Source organism: Opisthorchis viverrini, assembly GCF_000715545.1.
Source record: "Opisthorchis viverrini unplaced genomic scaffold opera_v5_711, whole genome shotgun sequence".
Classification (NCBI taxonomy): Eukaryota; Metazoa; Platyhelminthes; class Trematoda; order Opisthorchiida; family Opisthorchiidae; genus Opisthorchis; species Opisthorchis viverrini.
The window spans coordinates 37,735-59,325 of record NW_008752359.1 but is presented as its reverse complement, the minus strand read 5'-3'; the positions used below and the strand labels follow the sequence as shown (position 1 = coordinate 59,325).

Genomic DNA, 21,591 nt, shown 5'->3' with positions numbered 1-21,591 from the left:
TAGCCCATTGATAGCCAATGATGCTTTGCCTTGTGATATCAGAACATGTGTTATCGATTCGCGTCAGTCATCATCTCCCCTATGTTGTCCATCCTACGTTGTCTCCAAGACGCTCAACGGGACTTCTTGATAGCTGTGTGCATTCATTTCCGGTATGTTTTTGCATTGGAATCTAACCACACGCTCTTGTAATAATATGATTACGCAAGCCTCCCGAACTTTTCTTACCATGAGATAGGCCGAGGGAATAACTATAGATTGTAGGTCACGCCATCACTATCGTTAACACCAGATGAGAACACTAGCGCTCCATTGTCATACGAAACTTGTGAAACTCTTTGAATATAAAATTGTAATGGAAGGAAGATAAAGCACGACAGGCAGAGAACACACGGTTAGCCTGAAACAAACATCCAAGGTGCCTACACCTCTAACACTCAGTCAGACAGTCTGGACAAAAGCTGACACCATAATCACCAATGGCATTAGTTTGTCACAACTTTCAATATCTTAGGCCCAGCACATGGTGGGTCACGTTGAAGGCGAACAGCAACAGCTGCGTCGATACTTTTCACGACATCTTTCATTCTCGGCCATGTGTTCTGTCCGCATGTAGGCCTGCGCAGCCCCAAATTAGGCGCAGAAAATAATGCTCGCTTCGGCAGATAGTGGCTCGGTGTGCGTAAGACATGGTGCAGCCAACTTAGCTTGTAATGGCGGATGTATTCTCTGAACTGTAGTTTCGGCCTCACACAGAAGCCGTCTCCTCGTTGTGAATTCGTTGGTTGCAGCCAACTCAAGCCGTAGTCCCGAGACATTGGTGGTCAGAGACTCGAATATTTTTAAGGTCCTCCAGGTGAAGCGGTCGAGTCTCGCAGTCGCACAACAATACGGTCTGCACTATTGTATGATACATGTATGCTGTGGTTCCCAGCAATATGCTTTTTTGATATCACAAATGACGCAAATAAGCAAAAGCTAGTCTGGTCTTTGAGATTTGTGCTTTGATTCGATCTGTCGCCTCCGACGGAGCTATTGCAACTTCCGAAGTGTGTATGATAATCATTATCAGCCATAAAACACCATGTACTTTCCGTTCACTTGTTATAGTTTCCACAGTTTACTTCGCCAGAAGTTTGCAAAAGTGCTGATGCTGCTTACGTTAGGTGTGATTATGGTAGTTTTTGCTTTCTGGGTCCTCCACCCCACCTTTCAAACTAAATCGCCGTTAGTCCAGCCACTAGTCTATTGGATTTTGACAAGGTCGTGTAATCCCTTCTGGTCTGTAATCTTATTCTTTTGAAAATGGTACAGATGGCGAACTCTTGGTGAATCAGTATGTCAAGATGACCTTTTTGAACATGATGGTAATTTTTGGGATGTTTGAGTGTTGCTTCACTGTCTTCACATAACAAGTTTATGGAATTTGGGAATCTAACTATGAAATCATCATCACAGAAAACACTAGTTTTGACAGTGATGCTTCACTGCCGTACAGCCATAAAGTTCATCTACGTATATTTGAAGCCCTAGAGTGAAAAGAAGAGAAAAAGTGTGGATAAGGCAGGGGACCTGGCGCTTGCTTATGTCAAACATTTTGTGGTACCTTCACCTTTAAGCGCTCAGTCAGACAGTGTGAAAAGGAACTGACAGCACAAACGCCAATGACGTCGCTCCTGTGATGTCTCCAACCAAGCATTGGCGAGGTTACGGGGACCCCATCCTGGAAGGCGTACGACACCAACAACACCCAAACTTCGTAATCTCTTTTTCATACCACAGGTTGTTCAGTGGTTCAAACTCTGATCAAGAGAGTCTTCTAGTCCTCCGGTTTGGGGGTTAGAACGTGTGTGGTAACTTTTTCTATAAAAGTGGTGACACACGAACTATGAAAGCTCCCGTATGATCAATTGCCACGGTAAACGGGGAAATTCAGCGTTTTCATCCCAGTAAAGTGCGCGTACTTTGACCTCATACCTTTTGCAATGTATACCTTGGTGATAGGAAGCACCACTACTAGGCTTTTCATGACGGTGTTTCTACCAAAGCAAAATGATGTTAACGAGCGTCGAACGTCAAAGGCTGCTTGGGGTTTTGTCAAATGTCCGCCTAGAAAAGCCGACGAGGACTTCGTTACAAAGTAGTTACAATAAGAATGTAATGCAACTCCACTGGCCCCCGTGAATGAAACGGATGAAACCAACTTTGTGCTCCAGCGCCCTCGACCGTTGTCGGTAAGGACTGTTTTACCGATCAAGACGTATCTTACCCCTTGGCCAATTCATATCCTGATCAGTCAAGTGGGGTAGCAACACAACCGGCTATTGATGGAGGCAACACATCTTGTCTCATTCTTTAGACGCCGGAACAGCCCAAAACAGCCAAATTAGTCTAAGGGGCTTGTTCCTGTTGGCTGATGCAAATAGGCGCAACCTCTGGGGTGATTAAGAACTGCAGTGGTAGAAACAGACTTAGCTGTCATGAAGTAGTTCAGGTGTTGTGTACGACGAGGGTCAGAGTGCAACGACAATCAGAATGGCAATGGAAAACACACACGGCCCGAAAGCTAGGCTTTATTCATCCAAAACTTTGACACTGAGGGCTGAAAACGGAAGAAAGTGATTTAGCAATAAATGATGAAACGTTTGAAAAACAGAGCAAATATACAACATTCACCCCCCGCAGAGTTGAAAGTTCTCAAGAGTTTAATTTATAATTGAATAATGTCAGGTCTCTCTGTTGCGCAGGACATACGGCCGTGTCCGCTGTTGTTGTATAGCCAATGGGTGTTCAGAAGAATTCGACATTTCACTTTCCGAAGCAGAGTCAGATAGTTCCGGCTTAATAAATGAATCAGCGTTGGACTCCGGTTGCTGCTGTTCGGATGCTGGAGCACATCCGAAATCTGCTGAAGGCGCCAGGTGGCGTAGGGAGACCGTTTCTTCCATGCCGTTAGGGGTCTGACATATGCGTACTCAGGGTTACATTCCAGGAGCTCGACCTCTTCGACTAGGAGGTCGTACTTTGAAGATCGTGTGTTTCGCCGCATCAAAACTGGTCCTGGCGAAAGCAACCACTGTGGCAAGGACGTACCGACTGCGGATTTTCGATTGTGATGAAACATCCGCTCGTGTGGAGTAGCATTGGTGGCCGTGCACAACAAAGAACGAATCGAGTGGAGAGCGTCTTGTAAAACGGCTTCCCAGTGACTGATTTGAAGACCCTTTGATCGTAATGAAAGCGTAATAGCCTTCCACAAAGTTCCATTCAATCTTTCCACCTGGCCGTTCCCCCTTGGATTATATGGAGTGGTCCGACTGGTGGCTACACCTTTTTCATGAAGAAATCGTTTGATCTCATCCGAAATGAATGATGAGCCACGATCCGAATGCACGAAACTTGGCAGGCCAAATGTGGCGAACAGTGGCACAAGGCATGATATCACCGTAGACGAACTGATATCTGGACATGCATAGGCGAACGGAAAACGGGAATATTCGTCTACGATCGTCAGTAGATATTTGTTTCGAGTCGTCGAAGGCAGTGGTCCCTTAAAGTCAATGCTTAAGCGTTCAAACGTTTGTGTGGCTTTAATGAGGGTACCGCCAGATGACTTGAAGAAACGTGGTTTTAGTTCCGCACACACTTGACACTGCTTAATGACGAGTCGGATATCCTCTAGGGAGAATGGTAGATTCTTGGCACGAACGAAATGCATCATGCGTGTTGCTCCAGGATGACACAGGGTTGTGTGTAAGCGTTTTAGATCCAGGTTAGATGAAGTGTTCGCACAGACACTTCGAGAAAGCGTGTCAGCAGCTTTGTTTTCTATGCCTGGTCTGTAGGTAACGTCAAAAGAAAAAGGCGACAACTCCATCCGCCACCGTTGGATTTTGTCATTTTTTATTTTCCCTTTTTGTTGTGTTGAGTACATGAATGCAACGGATCGCTGATCAGTTATAATTTTGAAATGGGTCCCGAGTAGGTAATGCCTCCATTTGCGCACTGCTTCGACAATTGCGCACGCTTCTTTCTCAATAGCGGAATGGTGTTTTTCGCTGGCAGACAGTGTACGTGAGAAGAATGCGACCGGTCTGCCATCTTGATTGAGTGTAGCAGAAATCGCGACATCAGATGCATCAGTTTCGAGCACCAAAGGTATTCTCGGGTCGATAGTGACCAAGGCTGCATCCATCAACTCCTTTTTCAAACTTTCAAATGCTTTTATAACAGATTCAGGGACAGGAAAGGTTGTATTGTGAGTGATTGGGTAGATCTTATCCGAGAAACGGCTTATCCAACGAGAATAGTACGCGAACAATCCTACCACTCGTTGTTGAGACTTGATGTCGTTCGGAACGGGCAGTTCTTGCAATACCTTGAAGCGTTCAGGGTCTGGTTTGATGACACCTTCAGTAATTTCATAGCCGAGGAGTCTGAGCTTAGTGGTGGAAATCGTGCTTTTATCGTGATTTAACTGAAGGCCGTACTTTTGTGCTACGGTGAGGAAAAGCTGGAGGTTTCGATCATGTTCTTCTTGATTCTTTCCACAAATGGTAACATTATCCACATACGCATATGTCCCGGTAAGTTGTTCGGCGCGTATTATGTCATCCATTACCCTTTGAAAACAGGCTACCCCATTCGTTACTCCGAAAGGTATTCGACGGAACTGATAGAGGTTGTTGCAAGCCTCAAAAGCCGTGTAGATTCTGTCGCTTTCTTTAATGGGTATCTGATAATACGCACTTTCAAGATCAAGCGTGCTGAAAATACGATATTGAGCTATTTTAGTACTTAAATCTTCAAGTCTGGGGAGCGGATAAGCGTCTAGTTGCGTAAATCGGTTTATAGTTTGACTATAGTCAACCACCATTCGCTTCTTCTGTCGTTCATTTGTCGTGACGAGCACTTGCGCTCTCCATGGGGACTTCGAGGGTTCAATGATGTGTTGGTCAAGTAAACGCTTTACTTCAGAAGCAATGAAGGCCTCGTCGTCTGCAGAATGTCGCCTGGACTTTATGGCGATTGGCTTACACCTTGGGTCAATATGCTCGAACAAAGTGGGAGGTTCAATTTTGGCAGCAATTAGACCACAAAGGGAAAAAGAAGGTTTGTCACCGTTGAATGAGATTTCCAGGGACTTATGAAGCTTAAGAAAGTCATGTCCTAGCAAAATATCTGCACAGAGGTCACGTAATACTGAAAACTTGAAAGAGGGATACTTGTTTTGTTTGTGTTGCAACGTTAAAAAGCAATGTCCAAGAGTAAAGCTTTTGTGCTGGATAGATGCCAAAGTTATCTCAGATGACGATGGTAGTACAGACCACTTGTTACGACGGACTACCTTTTCGGAAATGAAACTTTCTGAGCTACCAGTATCAACAAGAGCTCGAAGCGGGACACCATTGGCTTTCACATCGGTGACTGCTTCTTTTAGACACTCAGGAGCCGCTGCAGTGACGCAAGATAGCGCACTTGAAACAGATGAGGTGTTCCGCGGACCAGTAGATCTGCATACCTTTTGAAAATGCCCTTTCTTCCCACAGTTTTTGCAGGTCGCATCTTTAGCGGGGCATTTATATCTCGGGTGACGAGCATAGCCACAGAAGAAACATGAAGACCCCACACTGGCAGCAGTCGCCTGCTCGTGCGATGACGTTTGAGAACGTGGGGACTTTGGCGGGTCGTTCGATACGGTGGCACAGGGAAGTTGAGTGTTCGGCAAAAACGACAACGACTGTTTTTGCGCTAGTTCGAGGGACTTTGCATGGTCGTACGCGGTTTTAAAATCCAGCGACTTATGTTCCAGCAGTCTCTGGCGTATAGTATTGGAATAAAGTCCGCTAATAAACGCATCTCGCAACGCTTCATCGGTATGCTGTTCTGCACTGACGGCTGTAAAGCGGCAGTCTGGCAATAAACTGCGAAGCTTCTGCACAAACTGATCAAGGTTCTGAGCTCCGTCCTGTTTACAAGTGTTCAAAAGATGCCGTGCAAAAACTTCATTTTTCGGCTGTACGTAAATTTCTCGCAAGGTTTCGATGGCTGATTCATAGTCTTTGCAGTCTTTGATGAATCGGTAAACACTAGGGGAGACGTAATTGAACAAGGTTTTCAGTTTATCTGGTGAATGAGAACCGATTGACTCTAGGAAGTTTGTGAAAGTACAAAACCAATGCTCCCAGGTATCTGCCGAGTCTTGAGTATTGGGGTCGGTATCGAATCGTTCAGGACGTAAGAATCGATCCATTGTTCGAAGAAAACTTTTTTTGGATGAATAAATTGTTGTGTACGACTGGGGTCAGAGTGCAACTTCAATCAGAATGGCAATGGAAAAGACGGAGGGCCCGAAAGCTAGGCTTTATTCATCCAAAACTTTGACACTGAGAGCTGAAAACGGAAGAAAGTGATTTAGCAATAAATGATGAAACGTTCGAAAAACAGAGCAAATATACAACATCAGGTAAGGCAAAAGTATTCAGTGAAGCTTACTGGACAACGAGGCTAAGCAACGAAAACTGGTACCTTTTGGCTCCTGACACGTTTGCTCTTGTTATGTCACGTTCATTTTTACTTATTGTTTGCTACTGTGCATATCATATCCACGTGTCTACCTGTGCAGAAGCGTAGGGTACTCGTCCATTTTTATGCGGGGAATCCCCAGTTCGTTTTCGGAAATTTTCTTTATGAACAGGTTGTTTGCGTCGCTACGAGTAGTTGTTTAGGGGCTACGTTGAGTGAAAATCTTGATACGACAAAGGAAATAGTCTTTGAAGATGTTGCTAAAACCCGTTTCATGGGCGGCTTGTCCATGGTCCTGCAACTTTTACTGGTTAGTCGGACTTTTATGTTACTCTGTAAGATAATTCTGTTAACTCCAATCTTTTCACATTTGCCATCGGGAATTCCGTGGTAGTGTACCTACCTCAGATATCACCATTGTTGAGCATCCTGATGGTAGACTGCATCGCTCGGTCCGTCGTAAAGCAACAACTTTTGGGTTCCGCACTGATAAAATTCAAAACGCTGACCCATGAACACCCCGTTGAGCCGAGTAAGTGCTTTATGCGCAGAAGTCGACTGTACAACAACAAGAATTGAAGCAAAAAAAGACCCGGAGTTAGTGGATATCCACCTCGCTTGTTTACACTCAGTTATGAGGGACATTGTGACTTATAATCAGACCTAGAAGAGTCCTTAATGCAGCTGTTTGCTGAGTATATCCTGTTCTTCTACCCTATCATATTTCGGGCCAATGCAAAGCTTTGACCATGTGAACGAACAACAAACGATCAAGCCTCCGAACCCAAGTAGACCACACTGACATCAGCTGCTGGTGGCGAGGGTCTACCACTAATTGCCGCTCTCCCTGGAGTAACTAGGTAGACTCCGACCTATTTAGGTCGACCAAAGTGTCAACAAGCAAGCAAACGGTCATATCTTGTGGAATCTCCAGAGCCGAAGTTGTGATCCGCGTGATGCAGGTCATGGTTTTGCCTCGACACGGTTAGAAAAGTTATTGTAATTTCAAGCTACCCAGAAAACATACATGTAAGAACACAAATGTATTGTGTCCACGAGGCCAAACAGATCCGCCTTCTAATGCACGACAACTGACCACATGCTCACACATCACAACAGTTCTGCAGTGTATTAATGAACATACACGCACGGATGCAGACTCTGGCACGTCCAATCAGGTGCTAGAAAAATGAACGGAAATTCGTGGCTTCTGAAGTGCCTTTTGATATTCTGTAGCTGTAAAATTTTAGTTCTGTCCTAGATCAACATCGCTGAGTTAGGATGGACGGCACGATGATGATTGCTTTTCATTTCAATGGCGTTTCTTTCTCTGATTGCACTGACAATGAATCAATAGGGACAGTGTGAATGCGAGATATGGATACTATGGTTGAAAGATGAGCGGCTTTATGTCCTGTCTGCACGCCAATTAACCACCCAGCTGATCGGTTGGTCGTGACAAAAGCTCAAGTGTTCAGGCCACTAGTCAGAAGGTTGCAGGCTCTGGACTTTTCAGCATAGATTGGTTTCAGTTATAGGACGAAATCTCACTTAGGAAATTATTCTAGTCCTCATTACTTGAAGCAGTTATTACAGGATAGATACACTAGACGGCAGGCAATAGCAGAGCACTACCAATACTTTCCAACAAAACATTCGTGTGCTGGAAAATCTTCCAATGATAAGGGGGCACGACTCCATACCGTAGCCAAACAACAGCACCTTACAGTATAGGGACTGAAGAATCCGGCCTTGCCCTCTATGCCCACGACAGTCAACCTTCTCAAATCTGTAGGCTTGGGCAAAGTGGGTAGAATAGACTTCGACTCCTAGTAAACAAGTCTCTCTGGCGATTTTTGGTTTTCCTATTGTACGGGAAATCATTTCGGACACTTCTTGCTTGAACTTCAACATGGTTGTGAACCCCGATTATTTTTTTGTACGATCTCGACAGGTTTTGTATGTATCCAATCAAGGCACTCTGAAGCAGAGGACTTGGTGCTCCTCCAATGCATGTTCTCACCAGCTCCTTTGTCTCAGACAAGAAAACAATTTTCGGCGGTAGGCTTTCTTCCGCGGTTTTCATTTCAAACAGGTTGTAGAATAACGTCCGGGTGGCATTGCCTGAAAGTGACGATCCAGACTCCGCTGACGTCACCTCAGTGGAGGTAAGGAGCACTTTTGGATCGGTTGCCGGCGCCTTCTGGGGTACGCTATTTTCAACCCTTCACTTAGAAACTTAGCACCAGGATTCTTCGTTACGTTTGAATTCAGGGGCTGATGGAAAATATTGAGCAGCATAAGGCTTAGTTGTGGCTACGGCTGTTATGCCTGATCACAGCACATCCATGGACTGTTTAGAATAGTCTTCGTTTGCTCGCATCGTATCCGAAGTGGCGTTGTCGACTCCGATAGACTTTCAGCACCGTTCTGAACCCCTATTTCGGCTACGATCTCCCCATCTGTCGTATGCATGCGTGCACAACTTTGGGTAATATAGTAGATGACACACCTTCATAATCTATTTTAGCTCGTGGCTGTTTTTGAAACAAAAGTCACCAATGATCATCACTTTTCCTTTGTTATCTGCGGGGAGTGTAGTGTTGGACACATCTAACGAATTCCTCCGGACTAACGTTTCCGTATCAACAGGGATTTCGGGCTAAGTAGCCTCAAGGAAGGGTGGTTGCTGCGAAGGAACCACCGATTCCAACCATATAACACCGATATTCCAGGAATAGTCACAAAATGCTTAGCTCAAGTTCTGATACCAGCTGTTAATGATTGGCTGCTTAACTCTAATCCAGTCTTTCAGTGCCACATATTGCCCTAGCCATCAACAATTGATCGTTATTCATGGCGGCAAAAATTCATGCTTTTTTCTTTGATATGAAAGTAAATTTTTTGAATCCGTACTGCCTAAGGTTCAGGGTGATCTGTCATGTTTCTTCTTAAATATCCGTGGCGCAACCACGTGAAGGGTGGAAAGGAGCCAGGGGCAGTCAAACGATGACTTGGCAGCGAAGTATAAAAACCAGTGCCAGTAAACTCAGCTGCGCTGATCATTGCTGTCTTCCTGGATGGGGGACCCCGAGACGGGCCATATCAACCGTTGGAAACATTGTCAGACATGGCCCAGGCACGCCTTCAATGGCAATCGTGCATCCAAGCTATTGCCTTCAATGTATAGCTCCCTTTCCAACCCCGTAGTTACGCACCAAGTTATCAGCTCCCGCCTCCACCAGTGCCAGTAAACTCAGCTGCGCTGATCATTGCTGTCTTCCTGGATGGGGGACCCCGAGACGGGCCATATCAACCGTTGGAAACATTGTCAGACATGGCCCAGGCACGCCTTCAATGGCAATCGTGCATCCAAGCTATTGCCTTCAATGTATAGCTCCCTTTCCAACCCCGTAGTTACGCACCAAGTTATCAGCTCCCGCCTCCAATGCGCAGCTATCTACTCCACCTGCCCGAATCATCGGTGAACAAAACTGTGGCAGCTACAACTACTGTAGGACAAGTACGCGGTTCTCACAGCTGACAATGATGATGATGATGATCCGGGACTAGTTGTTAAACAGAATCCTACACTAAAACCGCTTGTAGTTAGGCGCCGCTACGGCCAAAATGCCTAACCACCCACAATTGACCCGAATATCGGGCCACTTGCCGGTCCGGCACCAACGTGAGCTGTGATCGGCAGATAATGCGGACCCAGCAGCCAATCATGGTTCATTATCCACCGACACTACTGATGGGGCATGCGAGTAGTATGTGGTTTTATCGGAACCGCCTGGTGTTTAATGGAAGGTGGGGTTTATTACGGAACTTGTGGAACTGCTTTGCAGTGTTCGTTTATTATTATGTGATAGTCAACGAATATCTGCGGAAGTTCAAGAAGACGAGTGAGAATGCTTGTGTTGATTTGGTTGTCGTTAGAGACGTGATCGATGGCCACTCAACAGATCTCAATAGAACGAAAAAAGCGCTATCCAAAGGGCATCCATCTTTCAACTACCGGATGGAAGTTGAAGGTATCAGCTTTAAGATAATTCGCAGCCGAAAGTGTGCACTTGCAGTTACACTAATCCATCTTTGTCTAAGATAGAAACACAACAACCGCAGTAAGCGGGCGCACCAACACATAACAGCGCTTTTTCAGTCTGCCGTGAAAGTTAAGCAAAGGGCTCCTTGTTTACATCTCGAAGATGTATAAGATGGATGGCGGACAACTCGTGTTCTAATTCAGATAGCATAAATGCGACATGGCTGACGAACTTTCAGGTTGACCGTTCTGTTAGTTGGATAGTTGGACTTTTTATTGGCTTTTTATTCAAACCTCGTATAGTTCGCTTCCTATTTAGACCACACCTCTTCCTGTGCAGAAACGAGCTCTTTGAAAAGGCCGCCCTTATTTGGTCCATTAAATTGGTTCCTTTACAGGTACCAACCCTGGAAATATGCTCCCTAAATCATCCGGATGTGAAACGTACTTTGATGATGTATTGAGGAGTGGGATGGCCAAAGTGGTTAGAGCGCGAATTTACTGACCGGAAGATCCGTGGTTCGAACGCGACTTCCGCCACTCGACTTCCCCTGTCTGGGCTTGGGCAACCTGTCAGTATCCCAGCCCTCGTGCTTCCTTTGGTTAGCATGGCAGCTAGGCACCGAAAGGGTGCTACAGCTGGACGATAATATATCGCTGAAGTTAAGGGGTAGGCTTTTTTATGGACTATCGGCTACCGTCTAAGGAGTAGCCGTGAATCTTTCAGCCGACTGCCAACAAGAGACTTTGTTGTCTACGTGCTGATGTCCATATGGGAATCTGTTGTTTATAATGAAAATTTTGGGCGGTTTTCTCGCGTTTGCGATATAACTGCATATAAGACTGTATCTTGTTTCTGCGTACGCTTGTAATTTGAAGTAATACATTCAATAAAACGAATTTCTAAGCTCACATAAATGTTTAGATTACCTCTGAGTGGCAGGAGGATCGTTTCCTCACTTGTTCTGTAGGGGAAAACAAAATGGTGCCCAAATCCACTTTCGATTGGAGCTTAAGAATTTTGAGGGGAAACAGTAGCGGTAAATGTATGCCATGATAGTAGCTAGGGAAAAAATCGTTCAGCTGTAGTATCCTAGCTGCCAAGCCACCCCCAAAGGAAGCACGAGGATTGAGATACTGCAGGGTTGTCCAAGACTAGACAGGGGAGATCGAGAGGCAGAGTTCGGGTTCGAACCACGGACCTTCCGGCCATCAATCTCAGTTCAAATGGACCTTGAATTGGTCTTAAATTATTTGCTTTAAGAACATAATAATAATATTATTATTAATAATAATAATAAATAAAAGAACGCAAGTGCTGTAAGGTCACTAGGTGCACTAAGGCAGTCACGAAAAACGTTCGCAGACCGGGAGTAACTGCAGGTTAGCAAACCGTAGTAGCAGTAATATGCTACTAATTACTATATAGTACTTGATGACAGAGACTACATTTCTTGATGGGAATGCAGGCGACTGCGTGCCTGACAATAAGCGGCATTTTTCAGCGTTTCGTTTGCTTATAAAAGAACGTACCTACAGCAAGAATGCCGATAATTACATGTAGGGTACACCTGATAAAGCTATCGGATGTTTCATTCAGCAAGTATGGACTTTATCCAGTTTGATTTGACCACACTGGCACCGAATCCAGCGCGAACAAAATGCAGTAGACTGTTTCTTAAAATAATTAGTTCGTTTGAATACTGCTCAATCGACCCATCGCATTTGATGTATTTTCAGCACAGCAAACAGCGGAGTGTTTCCCGGCTTCCCGAACGGAAGACAAACTTGTGTAAGCAGAAACAGCTCTTCTATGGAGACAAATGTCGGTAGCTCAGGTAGCATAGAACAAGAAACAGCTCTTCGTTTGGTTGGCACTGTAGAGCGAGCCTTTGGAATGCTAATATATCCCCTTTAAATTCACTTACTGTTATAGTCTATTGCAGGTACCTTGTGGGGCATAGCGATACAAATCAGGGACAATGAAAAACCGCGCTGCGCAGTGATGGAGCTATTATTGGATTGTATGTGATCCAAGTCAAACGGTATTCCAAAAAACAGAAAAAACACCACAGAAAGGAAGTCGCAATTTTTATCAAGGGACTGTAGTTATCTATGTCAGTGTACAAGAGCCTTTTGGCGTTCAGGCGGAAAAAGGCATTCTTTCCTTTGACCACTATCTGTCACCAGTTGTATCCCACACTGGGCTTGTTCCTTTTTCATTCTTTCACTTTGTGAATGAATCTGCAGTGAATCTGACGGTTATAGGTTAGATCTCCCTCAAGTGCACTGCTAATAGCTCTCAGCACGGAGAAGAAGTGAAATATGAGTTGTCCCCCTTTCGGTTTTCACCTGAAAGATGGTATCCACAAAGGAAACCTCAAACTAACCGTTGCATGGTTTGAAGGGAGTGATCACTTTGCCAAGGTGAATTGTGACTAAAGGCTTCTGATTCACGAGCGCTCCAGATTCGTTGAAACAGGCTGTCCATCGTGTGTATGTCTCAAGTACAACGGTACACGGAACTCACCATGTTTCGGATGCTCACGAATATAACAACACGGTGTGAATGTGAAGGTCAAGTGAAGACAACTTCACCTGGTTTGCGCAACCACAGGTATATTGGGTGCGTACCCCACCTGAAATTACCATGACTGTGTCGTGCTGGTAGACTTCACAAGAGCTATCGCTTATGACGTTTGGCCACTGATGAGACGATGCTGTTCAAGGAGGAGAAAAGCTAGCACCGTTCTTTCGATTAAATAATATAAAAATCGTTCAGTTGTAGCACCCTTCCTGTGCCTAAGTGCCATGCCACCCAAAGGATGCACGAGGATACTGCCAAGTTGCCCAAGCCTAGACACGGGGATTCGAGAGGCAGAGGTCGGGTTCGAACCACGGACCTTCCCGCCAGTAAATCCGCACTCCAACCACTGAGCGATCTCACCCCACGGAAAAAGCCTATCTCGGAGATGGGGTCACTTCTCTCCGGTGGGATGGAAAGGGTAGCTATACCAAACCGTCTATGATGCCAAGTCTGACACAAACCAGAACCCTTGGCAAATTCATTGTGAACATATCATACTATGTCACGTGACGATAGGATGTGTATTCGAATGCTGAGCGGACTGTCACCTCAAAATCCGAACCAACATTCAATTGCTTGGTTCATAAATGCCTCTCCTCACAGGAGCCGACTTAACAGCTGTTGTATGGTCAGCTCCGTAGAGTTCCCGATCCACAAAGTTTATTCTGATTCTAAATGTTCTGTTCATTCAACTAGGTGGAAATCTCAAAGTCTACCTTTACAGAAATATCGCTCATTCTCTAGGGCTTTCTTATTCTAGCAAAGTGCAGCATTTCAGCTGTTGATAACGTGTTTCTACACAGTAGATGCAACTGACACCCATTTATGATTCTAGAGCACTCATCATGTGTACGTCGTATGGGGTTGGCAGAGTTTCGGGGCTGAGACTGGGCCATCCTGCCGTCTGTATTCAATATCCACCAAGTGCACATTCACTGGCTTGAAGCTCACGAGACGATCCAAGGAAGTCTATGAACCATGTAGAAACACCCCCCATTTTAGAAAACAAAGACGAATGTGAGGAATCCTTGTTATGCTCCGACATGGCTATACTTGCCAACTGTGTCCAGCCACTTACATGCTCAGCTTTGAAAACTATTTGTCGACTCTCCAGCTTCCAAACAAGGAACAAGAGGAACTAATGGGGCTCGGTTGTAATTAAATTCTTGTGGCATCTGGCGAGAACACTTTCCGAAAAGGAGTCAAGATGGTATCCCACGATATGGCTAGGAAAAGGTGATGAGCAATCCTGTTTTGTATATCATTATACCTACAAAACTCAATGCTTACGAGTTCACTCGGAAGTAATTGCGTACTCGTGTGACTCATTTTAAACACCGTGTTTAGTGCTGCGGCAGTCCCGACGGTACCTCCAAATCCTGAATAGCAACTCCTGTGATGAAGATATTGAAGGGTACGCCAACTATTCTCTGCATATGCTGCCTGGAGAATTCGCGACAACCTCATGAGTAACGTGTTACGTCTAGACACTGAGGAGTATTTCGAATGACCGTAGATATCATGAATAACGCCGGAAACTCCAGCCGGTGATAAAAGACGTGCGTTTTCTCTTAGATCGACTACGAGTAATTGAAAAAAAAACATTGTACACGACAATTGAGGCGAGATGGCTCAAGTGGTTAGAGTGCGGATTTACTGACCGGAACGTCTGTGGTTCGAGCCGGAACTCTGCCTCTCGACTCCCCTGTCTAGGCTTGGCAACCTAGCAGTATCCCAGCCCTCGTGCTTCCTTCGCGTGGCATGGCGGCTAGGCACCGAAAGGGTGTCACAGCTGACCGGGTACACAACAATTTCCAAGATCATAGAGCACCAGACGAAATTTGTCAGCTTTCATTCAATGTGTTGAACTGCTAATTTTCATTCATGGCAGTGCGTCTAGGCCCGAAAGGGTGTCACAGCTTACCGGTTACACAACAATTTCCAAGATCATAGAGCACCAGACGAAATTTGTCAGCTTTCATTCAATGTGTTGAACTGCTAATTTTCATTCATGGCAGTTGATCCCAATCAAGATGTACTCGGAGATTCATCCTCTAACTGAAGACACTGGTTGTTGATTGCACCGTTGACGGTAGGCAACTGAAGCGTCGACTCCGGAAGTGTTAACCATCTCTTCACTGACAAACCGATCAACTAGTGGGTTACGACTGTTAAGTGCAGATTTCTTCATGACGTTCCTTTTCTAAAGGAAAAGCTCAGATTTCCTTCAACACTTTGAAAAGTGACAATTCTTCTCACCAGGCGCCTACGTTCCGAGTGCCAGAAAGATGGACCGATATTTTTCTATTTTTCACAAGGTGCAACGAGTGAAGGCGCCGTAAAACCGTTTCAAAGGATAGTATGTACGTTTCAGAGACACCTCTCCACTCTGATCTATCAGTGTAACGAAAACAGCTGCTGACATTTGGGGAATAGAAATAGAATTGACGAACAATGACAGATGACGGGGGAATATCATTAGCACCGTTCAAATCAATCAAGTGAGGTCATTTCATACGCGGAAGAGTAGAAAGAACAAGCAAAGAAAAAAAGGAAACTAAGATTATATCACAGTCTGATCAATGCGGCATTCTTATTAGTAGCAGGAATAGCGGCGACACGGCAGTACAAGTTTGTTTCCATGGGAATTTTAAAAATTTCTTCAGAGAACTGACCGACTGAGATAGCATCGCAGGTGTTCACGTCTGTACAGTGCACACGGAGGAAAGATCGATAAGTGTACCGGCTACATAGATCTAGAAAATGAAAGCAATATGTGTGGGGTGTGAAATGACAGGATGAGCTTTCCACTAAGCAGTAACGCCTTCCACATACTGTGATGTCGGTCTGGATGGACTCTTGGCCGAAACTTCCAAAGTTGAGGGAAGGGTTGAGTTATCATCGGACGGAGAGGTGCAAATCCGTGGGGATGATGAGGCTGAGGAATTTGTGGGCCTTAAGGACGAATCATTACCATCTAGCGCGCCAGGGGAGGCGAGATAATCGTCTTCAGAATAGACTGACGACTGCGTGGGAGGACGATCAAGTGGAATCGGGTTTTGTGGCGACAGGGTTCGCTTTGAAGCACAACGATAAAATAGCGAAGATATTGGCTCTAGGGGGAGACATGACGAGTGCTGATGCTGGTTTGTTGGATCTTCGTGGGTCCTAAGTGAGGATAGCAGTTGGATCTCAGTGGCTTGCGATGGATGATAGGACACATCGCGGTCAGCGTGAAGATGATTGTCCGAGCCATCCGAATCGTTGTGGGTCAGGTGACCTGAGTTGTCCGAACTGGCGAAGAGGCGGTTTTCGTGACATTCCAACGAGATAGAAGGTTGTGAAGTGAGCAGCGTGTCACCGCACACCACAGTAACTTCATTAGGACATGGACTGAAGTGTTCCACTGGGCAGGCACTGTGGGTAACCGGCTAGACAGACAGAAGGAGAAAAACACGGTAAGATTCATTGCGGCATACGGTCGAAGAAGGACAATTCGACAAACACAAAACAATCCCGACAGGATAGGGCAATTTTTTTTTAGAGATTTCGTCCCGTAGTTGAAGTCAGTCTGTGAGAAAAAGCCTAGAAATACTACATCTCTTCCATCCTTATTGGGAATCAACTCACGAATCTCCAGAGAGCTGGCGGTTAGTAGTTGGAAACTAAACTATCCGGACACACGTGGCTGATCAGCAGAGGGAGTAACTCGCACCCAGGCAGGAAACAGTGCCACTCATCATTTCAAAAAACGAATGGCATTGAGAATCAGTTGTTTTTAACTGTGCCAACGAAGAAAGTAGATCTTTCACATGGAGAGATAGCAATTTCAGCATCTACAAAAGTCGTGTTGTACCAAGACAAGGCTCATGGTTGATTAGGTGACCGTTTATCTGTTCGCCGAACTTGGCAATAAGCTTCCAAAAGTCTCGTCACTAGTCGGAGAGACATCATCATTGCGCAAGCGAATTGATGATCACCTCATCGAGCATCGGTATGCGCAACCCCGGGGACCAATATTTCGACACGTTGCTAGCCTGGCAACCACGGACCATTTAGGTGTATGCGCTGGCTTTCGTCATGGCAGCATAGGACAGCGCATAATGTGGGACAAAGGGTAGTCGCAGGTGCGGAAAACAAGTAACGACAAAAGAAGAGTCGAGGACGACATCAATGAATGGCCCAGTATGAGTCACACGAAGGGCTCATTGATCGTACTGATGGAGGTCAACTGCTGATCCATCAGGCAGAGGTGTGGTAAGTCACGTGCACAGGGACATTCCGGCTTCTTCCACTCTGTCACCTGTTTTCAGTGCAGATTTGCGTAACATCGCCTCTTCTTTCCAATACTGTTTTTAGTGCCAAGAACGAAGGAGAGATGTGCCACGAGACAAATTTCTGGATTCACAAACTATCAGGAAGGTCAGATTCGTGAATGTAGCCTCAGAACACCCGGAATCTACTGTTCCACCAAAATCTCAATAGGAAAGCCGGCAAGCATCCAGGCCAGTCAATCATTCGATCAATTCAGCAAAACCAATGAGTCCTCATGCACGCCACAGAAGCACGACCGAATGTGATCAGCGTTCAGGCATTTCATAGAGTCACGATCGATGTTGACGGGTGTTCACTAACGCCTATCAGACAGCCTGGATCAATGTCAGAAAGTCCCCTTTAAATAGCGTGGGACCGCTGTATCTTTTGCTCTCGCACTCGTTTGTTCGGAATATAGCGGTTGCGTTCCCTTCTGTAAGTCTTTTTCCTCGGGCACTAGGCACTGGAGCGGGTTAGCAGCAGATACCACAGGTCGGCGAATCAGCAGATATAACACAAACTATACCGCGTTTCTCGAGAAATACGCGTATCTCTCGAAGACGGCTCACAAACTTTCAGTTAGCATGAGCCAGGGGATTCTCATCACCGGGTGCACACTGGTCATGACAACACTCAGCCCGGTATCTGGGTGCAGTGGTTCTGACGTTAAGTTTCCAATTAGAAAGCAGTTCTTCGTTACGTGGCGAAACGCAACTCCACGGAGTAAAGTTGTGGAAATATCATTTCTGTCAACTGCGTTGTGGTTTATAGTAGTGGGTGGTGAAGTGGGACCTGAATTTGCTGACATACAAATCCTCCGCGACGAAAATGCGCTTAGATTGAGAATTTTCCCCTACAAATGAAACCTGTTGAGGGGTGCGTTTCATTGGGGGACCTTCATATACATCAAGGAATAACCCACTATGAACGAGACAACTGTGAACAATAGGAGCTCGAACAAAACACACGGCTGGTTGTCTCGGAAGTTACAGGCTCACGTGTCCAATTAGGCATGAGCGCGTGGCCTGAGGTTCTCAATGCTCTTGTTCTTTAGTCTGGAAATGGCAAGTGTCTTGCTAGCGTTGTCGGTCATACTCGGAAGTTTCACACAGATGCACACCATAGAGAGATGGCTTAGTGTTTAGAGCACGAATTTACTGACCGGAGCGTCCTTAGTTCGAATCCGACCTCTGCCTCTCGACTTCCTCTGTCTGGGCTTGGGCAACCTGACAGCATCCCAGTCCTCGTGCTTCCTTCAGGTGGCATGGAAGTTACAGCTGAACGGTACCACACCAAACACTGTGGTTAAAGTACATCGTCGAACAAACGCATCCAATTATGTCAACAGGGAGGCAAATTGCAACTCATAATGGTCTTCCAATCGGCATCTCATAAAAATACAGTTTGTAGTTGTGTGATCGCTTTTAAATGTGTACCACTCAGCCACATAGACCAAAGATTAAAGGCGTTGTCGTATGAGATCTGCTCTGCTCGTTTAGTTGACAAAACACACGTTCCAAACTCTTTAGTAAAGTTAGGTTACGCAACTAGTGTATCGACAATATCCAGAACGGGTGATAGTGAGATAAATGGGCATACGTCGTACAGGGAAAAATGTTAATTCGAGCAGCCTACCTTTCACCTAAACGTCAAGTAATACTCAACTGAAAACTACCTCCCTCGTAGCATCCAATTGGAGGTCACTCCCGTTGACGGTCAACTACGGTTTTCTGGACCTTGATTCGGATGTACTCGTCCAGAGAGACGCCTGATGACCAGGAATAACGAAGGAGTTACTGACAAACGCTCACCACACGTTCCGCTCCATCAATAAGGAATACCACTCATGCAGTGGGCGCCGGTGTCGAGTATTCCGAAACCTTCCTCTAAACCTATAGCTCTGAATTGTTTGCCGCACTCAGCGTCGAACTTCACTTTCGAAACGGATTTTTGAAGACGAAAATCATACAAGGATTTAATGGAATGGGTGACTAAGTTTACTGGCTGGGTTAACAGGAGTATCCTCTCAGGATGTACAAAATTGCATCTTCGTGAGAGGTGATTCTGAATAGGGGGCTACTGTAAATCCAAGTCCTGGTCTGAATTAACACGCGTTACCAACCAGAAATCACCTACCATCGAGTGATAAACAAGTATCCAGTGCCATCATTAACTGAGCCAGGAATAATTTATCACGAAATCGTCGTGACTTATGTTTAGCAGCGTTTTGTTTTTATGCTCTCATTTGTGTACCGATAACGGTCGGAATTTACCTGGTCTTTTGGAACTTCAACAGCGATTGTATCTGAGTTTGAAGTATGGGTGCCGTGGAATCCATTTGGTACTGATTGGCTAAAGGTGTCCAAAAGGTCATCATCGCCAAATTCAAGACATTCTCCTGAGGGCTGTGTCAGCGAGAAGCCTGCATCCACCTGTTCAAAAGAAGCCACTTCGGAACCATCCTCAGGAGCGTCGGCCTCCAGTTGCTGCATCAACATATGAACATATCGGTCATTCTGGCAATCGCGACAAGCACCACGGCTGGTGCTGTTGTAACGGGATAACAATTCGTCGTCCGGATTGGAAGACGGCAAAACGGATTCTGCATTCTCATCATCGCAAGAGGAGGCGATAAAGCCGTGTATTGCTTCAAAGTCTTGTGAGCAAGTCGGAAGATGGACCTGTGCAAAAAATACGGGAGGTCATCAGGGGGGGGCATGTTGTCCACGCACGATAAAACAGGACGAAACTTCAAGAAAATTAATCTTGTAAAACGCGGACGAATTCTCGAGAGGTATTATAAAAGAATATGCAATTGAAAGGCACAGGTACCCACGGGATCGCAAACCTCATGCTTTCTCCCAAAAACTTGTCTATCAGTGTTCTACATTGTCACACAAGATATAAGGAGTTCGTAAAAGCAAGATATCAACCTATCAAATGGCCTTCAGTAGGAAACACGTTCTGATCGGACTAAAAGCTGACAATACAATTCGCGGGCGAGAGCGCAAATTTACTGACCGGAAGGTTCGTGGTTCGAATCCGACCTCCGCCACTCGACTTCCCCTGTCTAGGCTTGGGCAANGCGAGAGCGCGAATTTACTGATCGGAAGATCCGTGATTCGAACCCGACCCGGTTTGTCTCTGGGCTTCTCCTGTCTAGGCTTGGGCAACCTGGCAGAATCCCAGCCCTCGTGCTTCCTTCGGGTAGCATGGCAGCTAGGCACCGAAAGGGTGCTACAGCTGAACGATTTTTTCTATATTTTATACATCTCGGAGGCTTGAAATAGTAAACACGATACAGCTGAGCTGGACCACAGCACCATTTGCCTATCACGTACCCAAATCGGAAAACAATATAACATACCTCAGGTTACGGTCGAAATCCACCTTGTTTGGTGAAATGCGCTTACTTGCAAACCCATTTGGTTCTTACGAGAGACCCAACTGAACCCCGGTTGAATCTGTCGTTCTTTAACTGAATGTGATGCACAAAGGCCACCTCACTATTCAGTCGGCACGATATCCGAGTTGTCGCAGCACACTTTCTCAAAGGAAACTACTCACAAAGTTGCTAAAAAAAATTTTCCTTCCAAATTCTCCAACCAACGCTCAGTTCAGCAGAACAATTTACAGGTAGGTTGTGTTTTGAAGGTGACTACCTTGTGTGGTAAACGCCCCCCATAAGAACGGATGCTGTGGATGGTTGCTGAACATAGTGTTTTTCCGTGACTTTTAAATCTTTCTTTGGGGCGAGATGGCTCAAGTGGATAGAGCACGAATTTACTGACCGGAAGGTCCCGGGTTCGAATCCGACCTCCGCCTCTCGACTTCCCCTGTCTAGGCTTGGGCAACCTGGCAGTATCTTAGCCCTCATGCTTCCTCCGGGTTGCATGGAAGCTAGGCACCGGAAGGTTGTTACAGCTGAACGGATATATATATATATATATAAATCTTTCTTCAATTTTAAAGAATAAGTGTAGTTGATTAGGCAGCGAGAAAATACTTGCTCTAGATCAACGAACTTCCCACACTGACATCAAACTACGGAAGGGCATGAGAGGTTTTGAAGATCACGCCACGCCCGAAGATGATCCAGATGAACCGGTGAAGTGTG

General features: G+C 45.6%; 1 protein-coding gene across 1 annotated transcript in view; it reads right to left on the bottom strand.

Annotated features, from left to right (window-relative positions):
* Positions 1–15,273: 15,273 nt before the first annotated feature.
* Positions 15,274–21,591, bottom strand: part of T265_11992 (hypothetical protein) — a gene marked incomplete at both ends in the record, with an annotated part of 25,314 nt that continues 18,996 nt past the window's right edge. Inside the window, 2 exons of the mRNA XM_009178862.1 lie at positions 15,274–16,591; positions 19,748–20,155. Coding sequence (XP_009177126.1) covers positions 15,971–16,591; positions 19,748–20,155 — 1,029 coding nt within the window. The remainder of the gene's footprint in view (positions 16,592–19,747; positions 20,156–21,591) is intronic.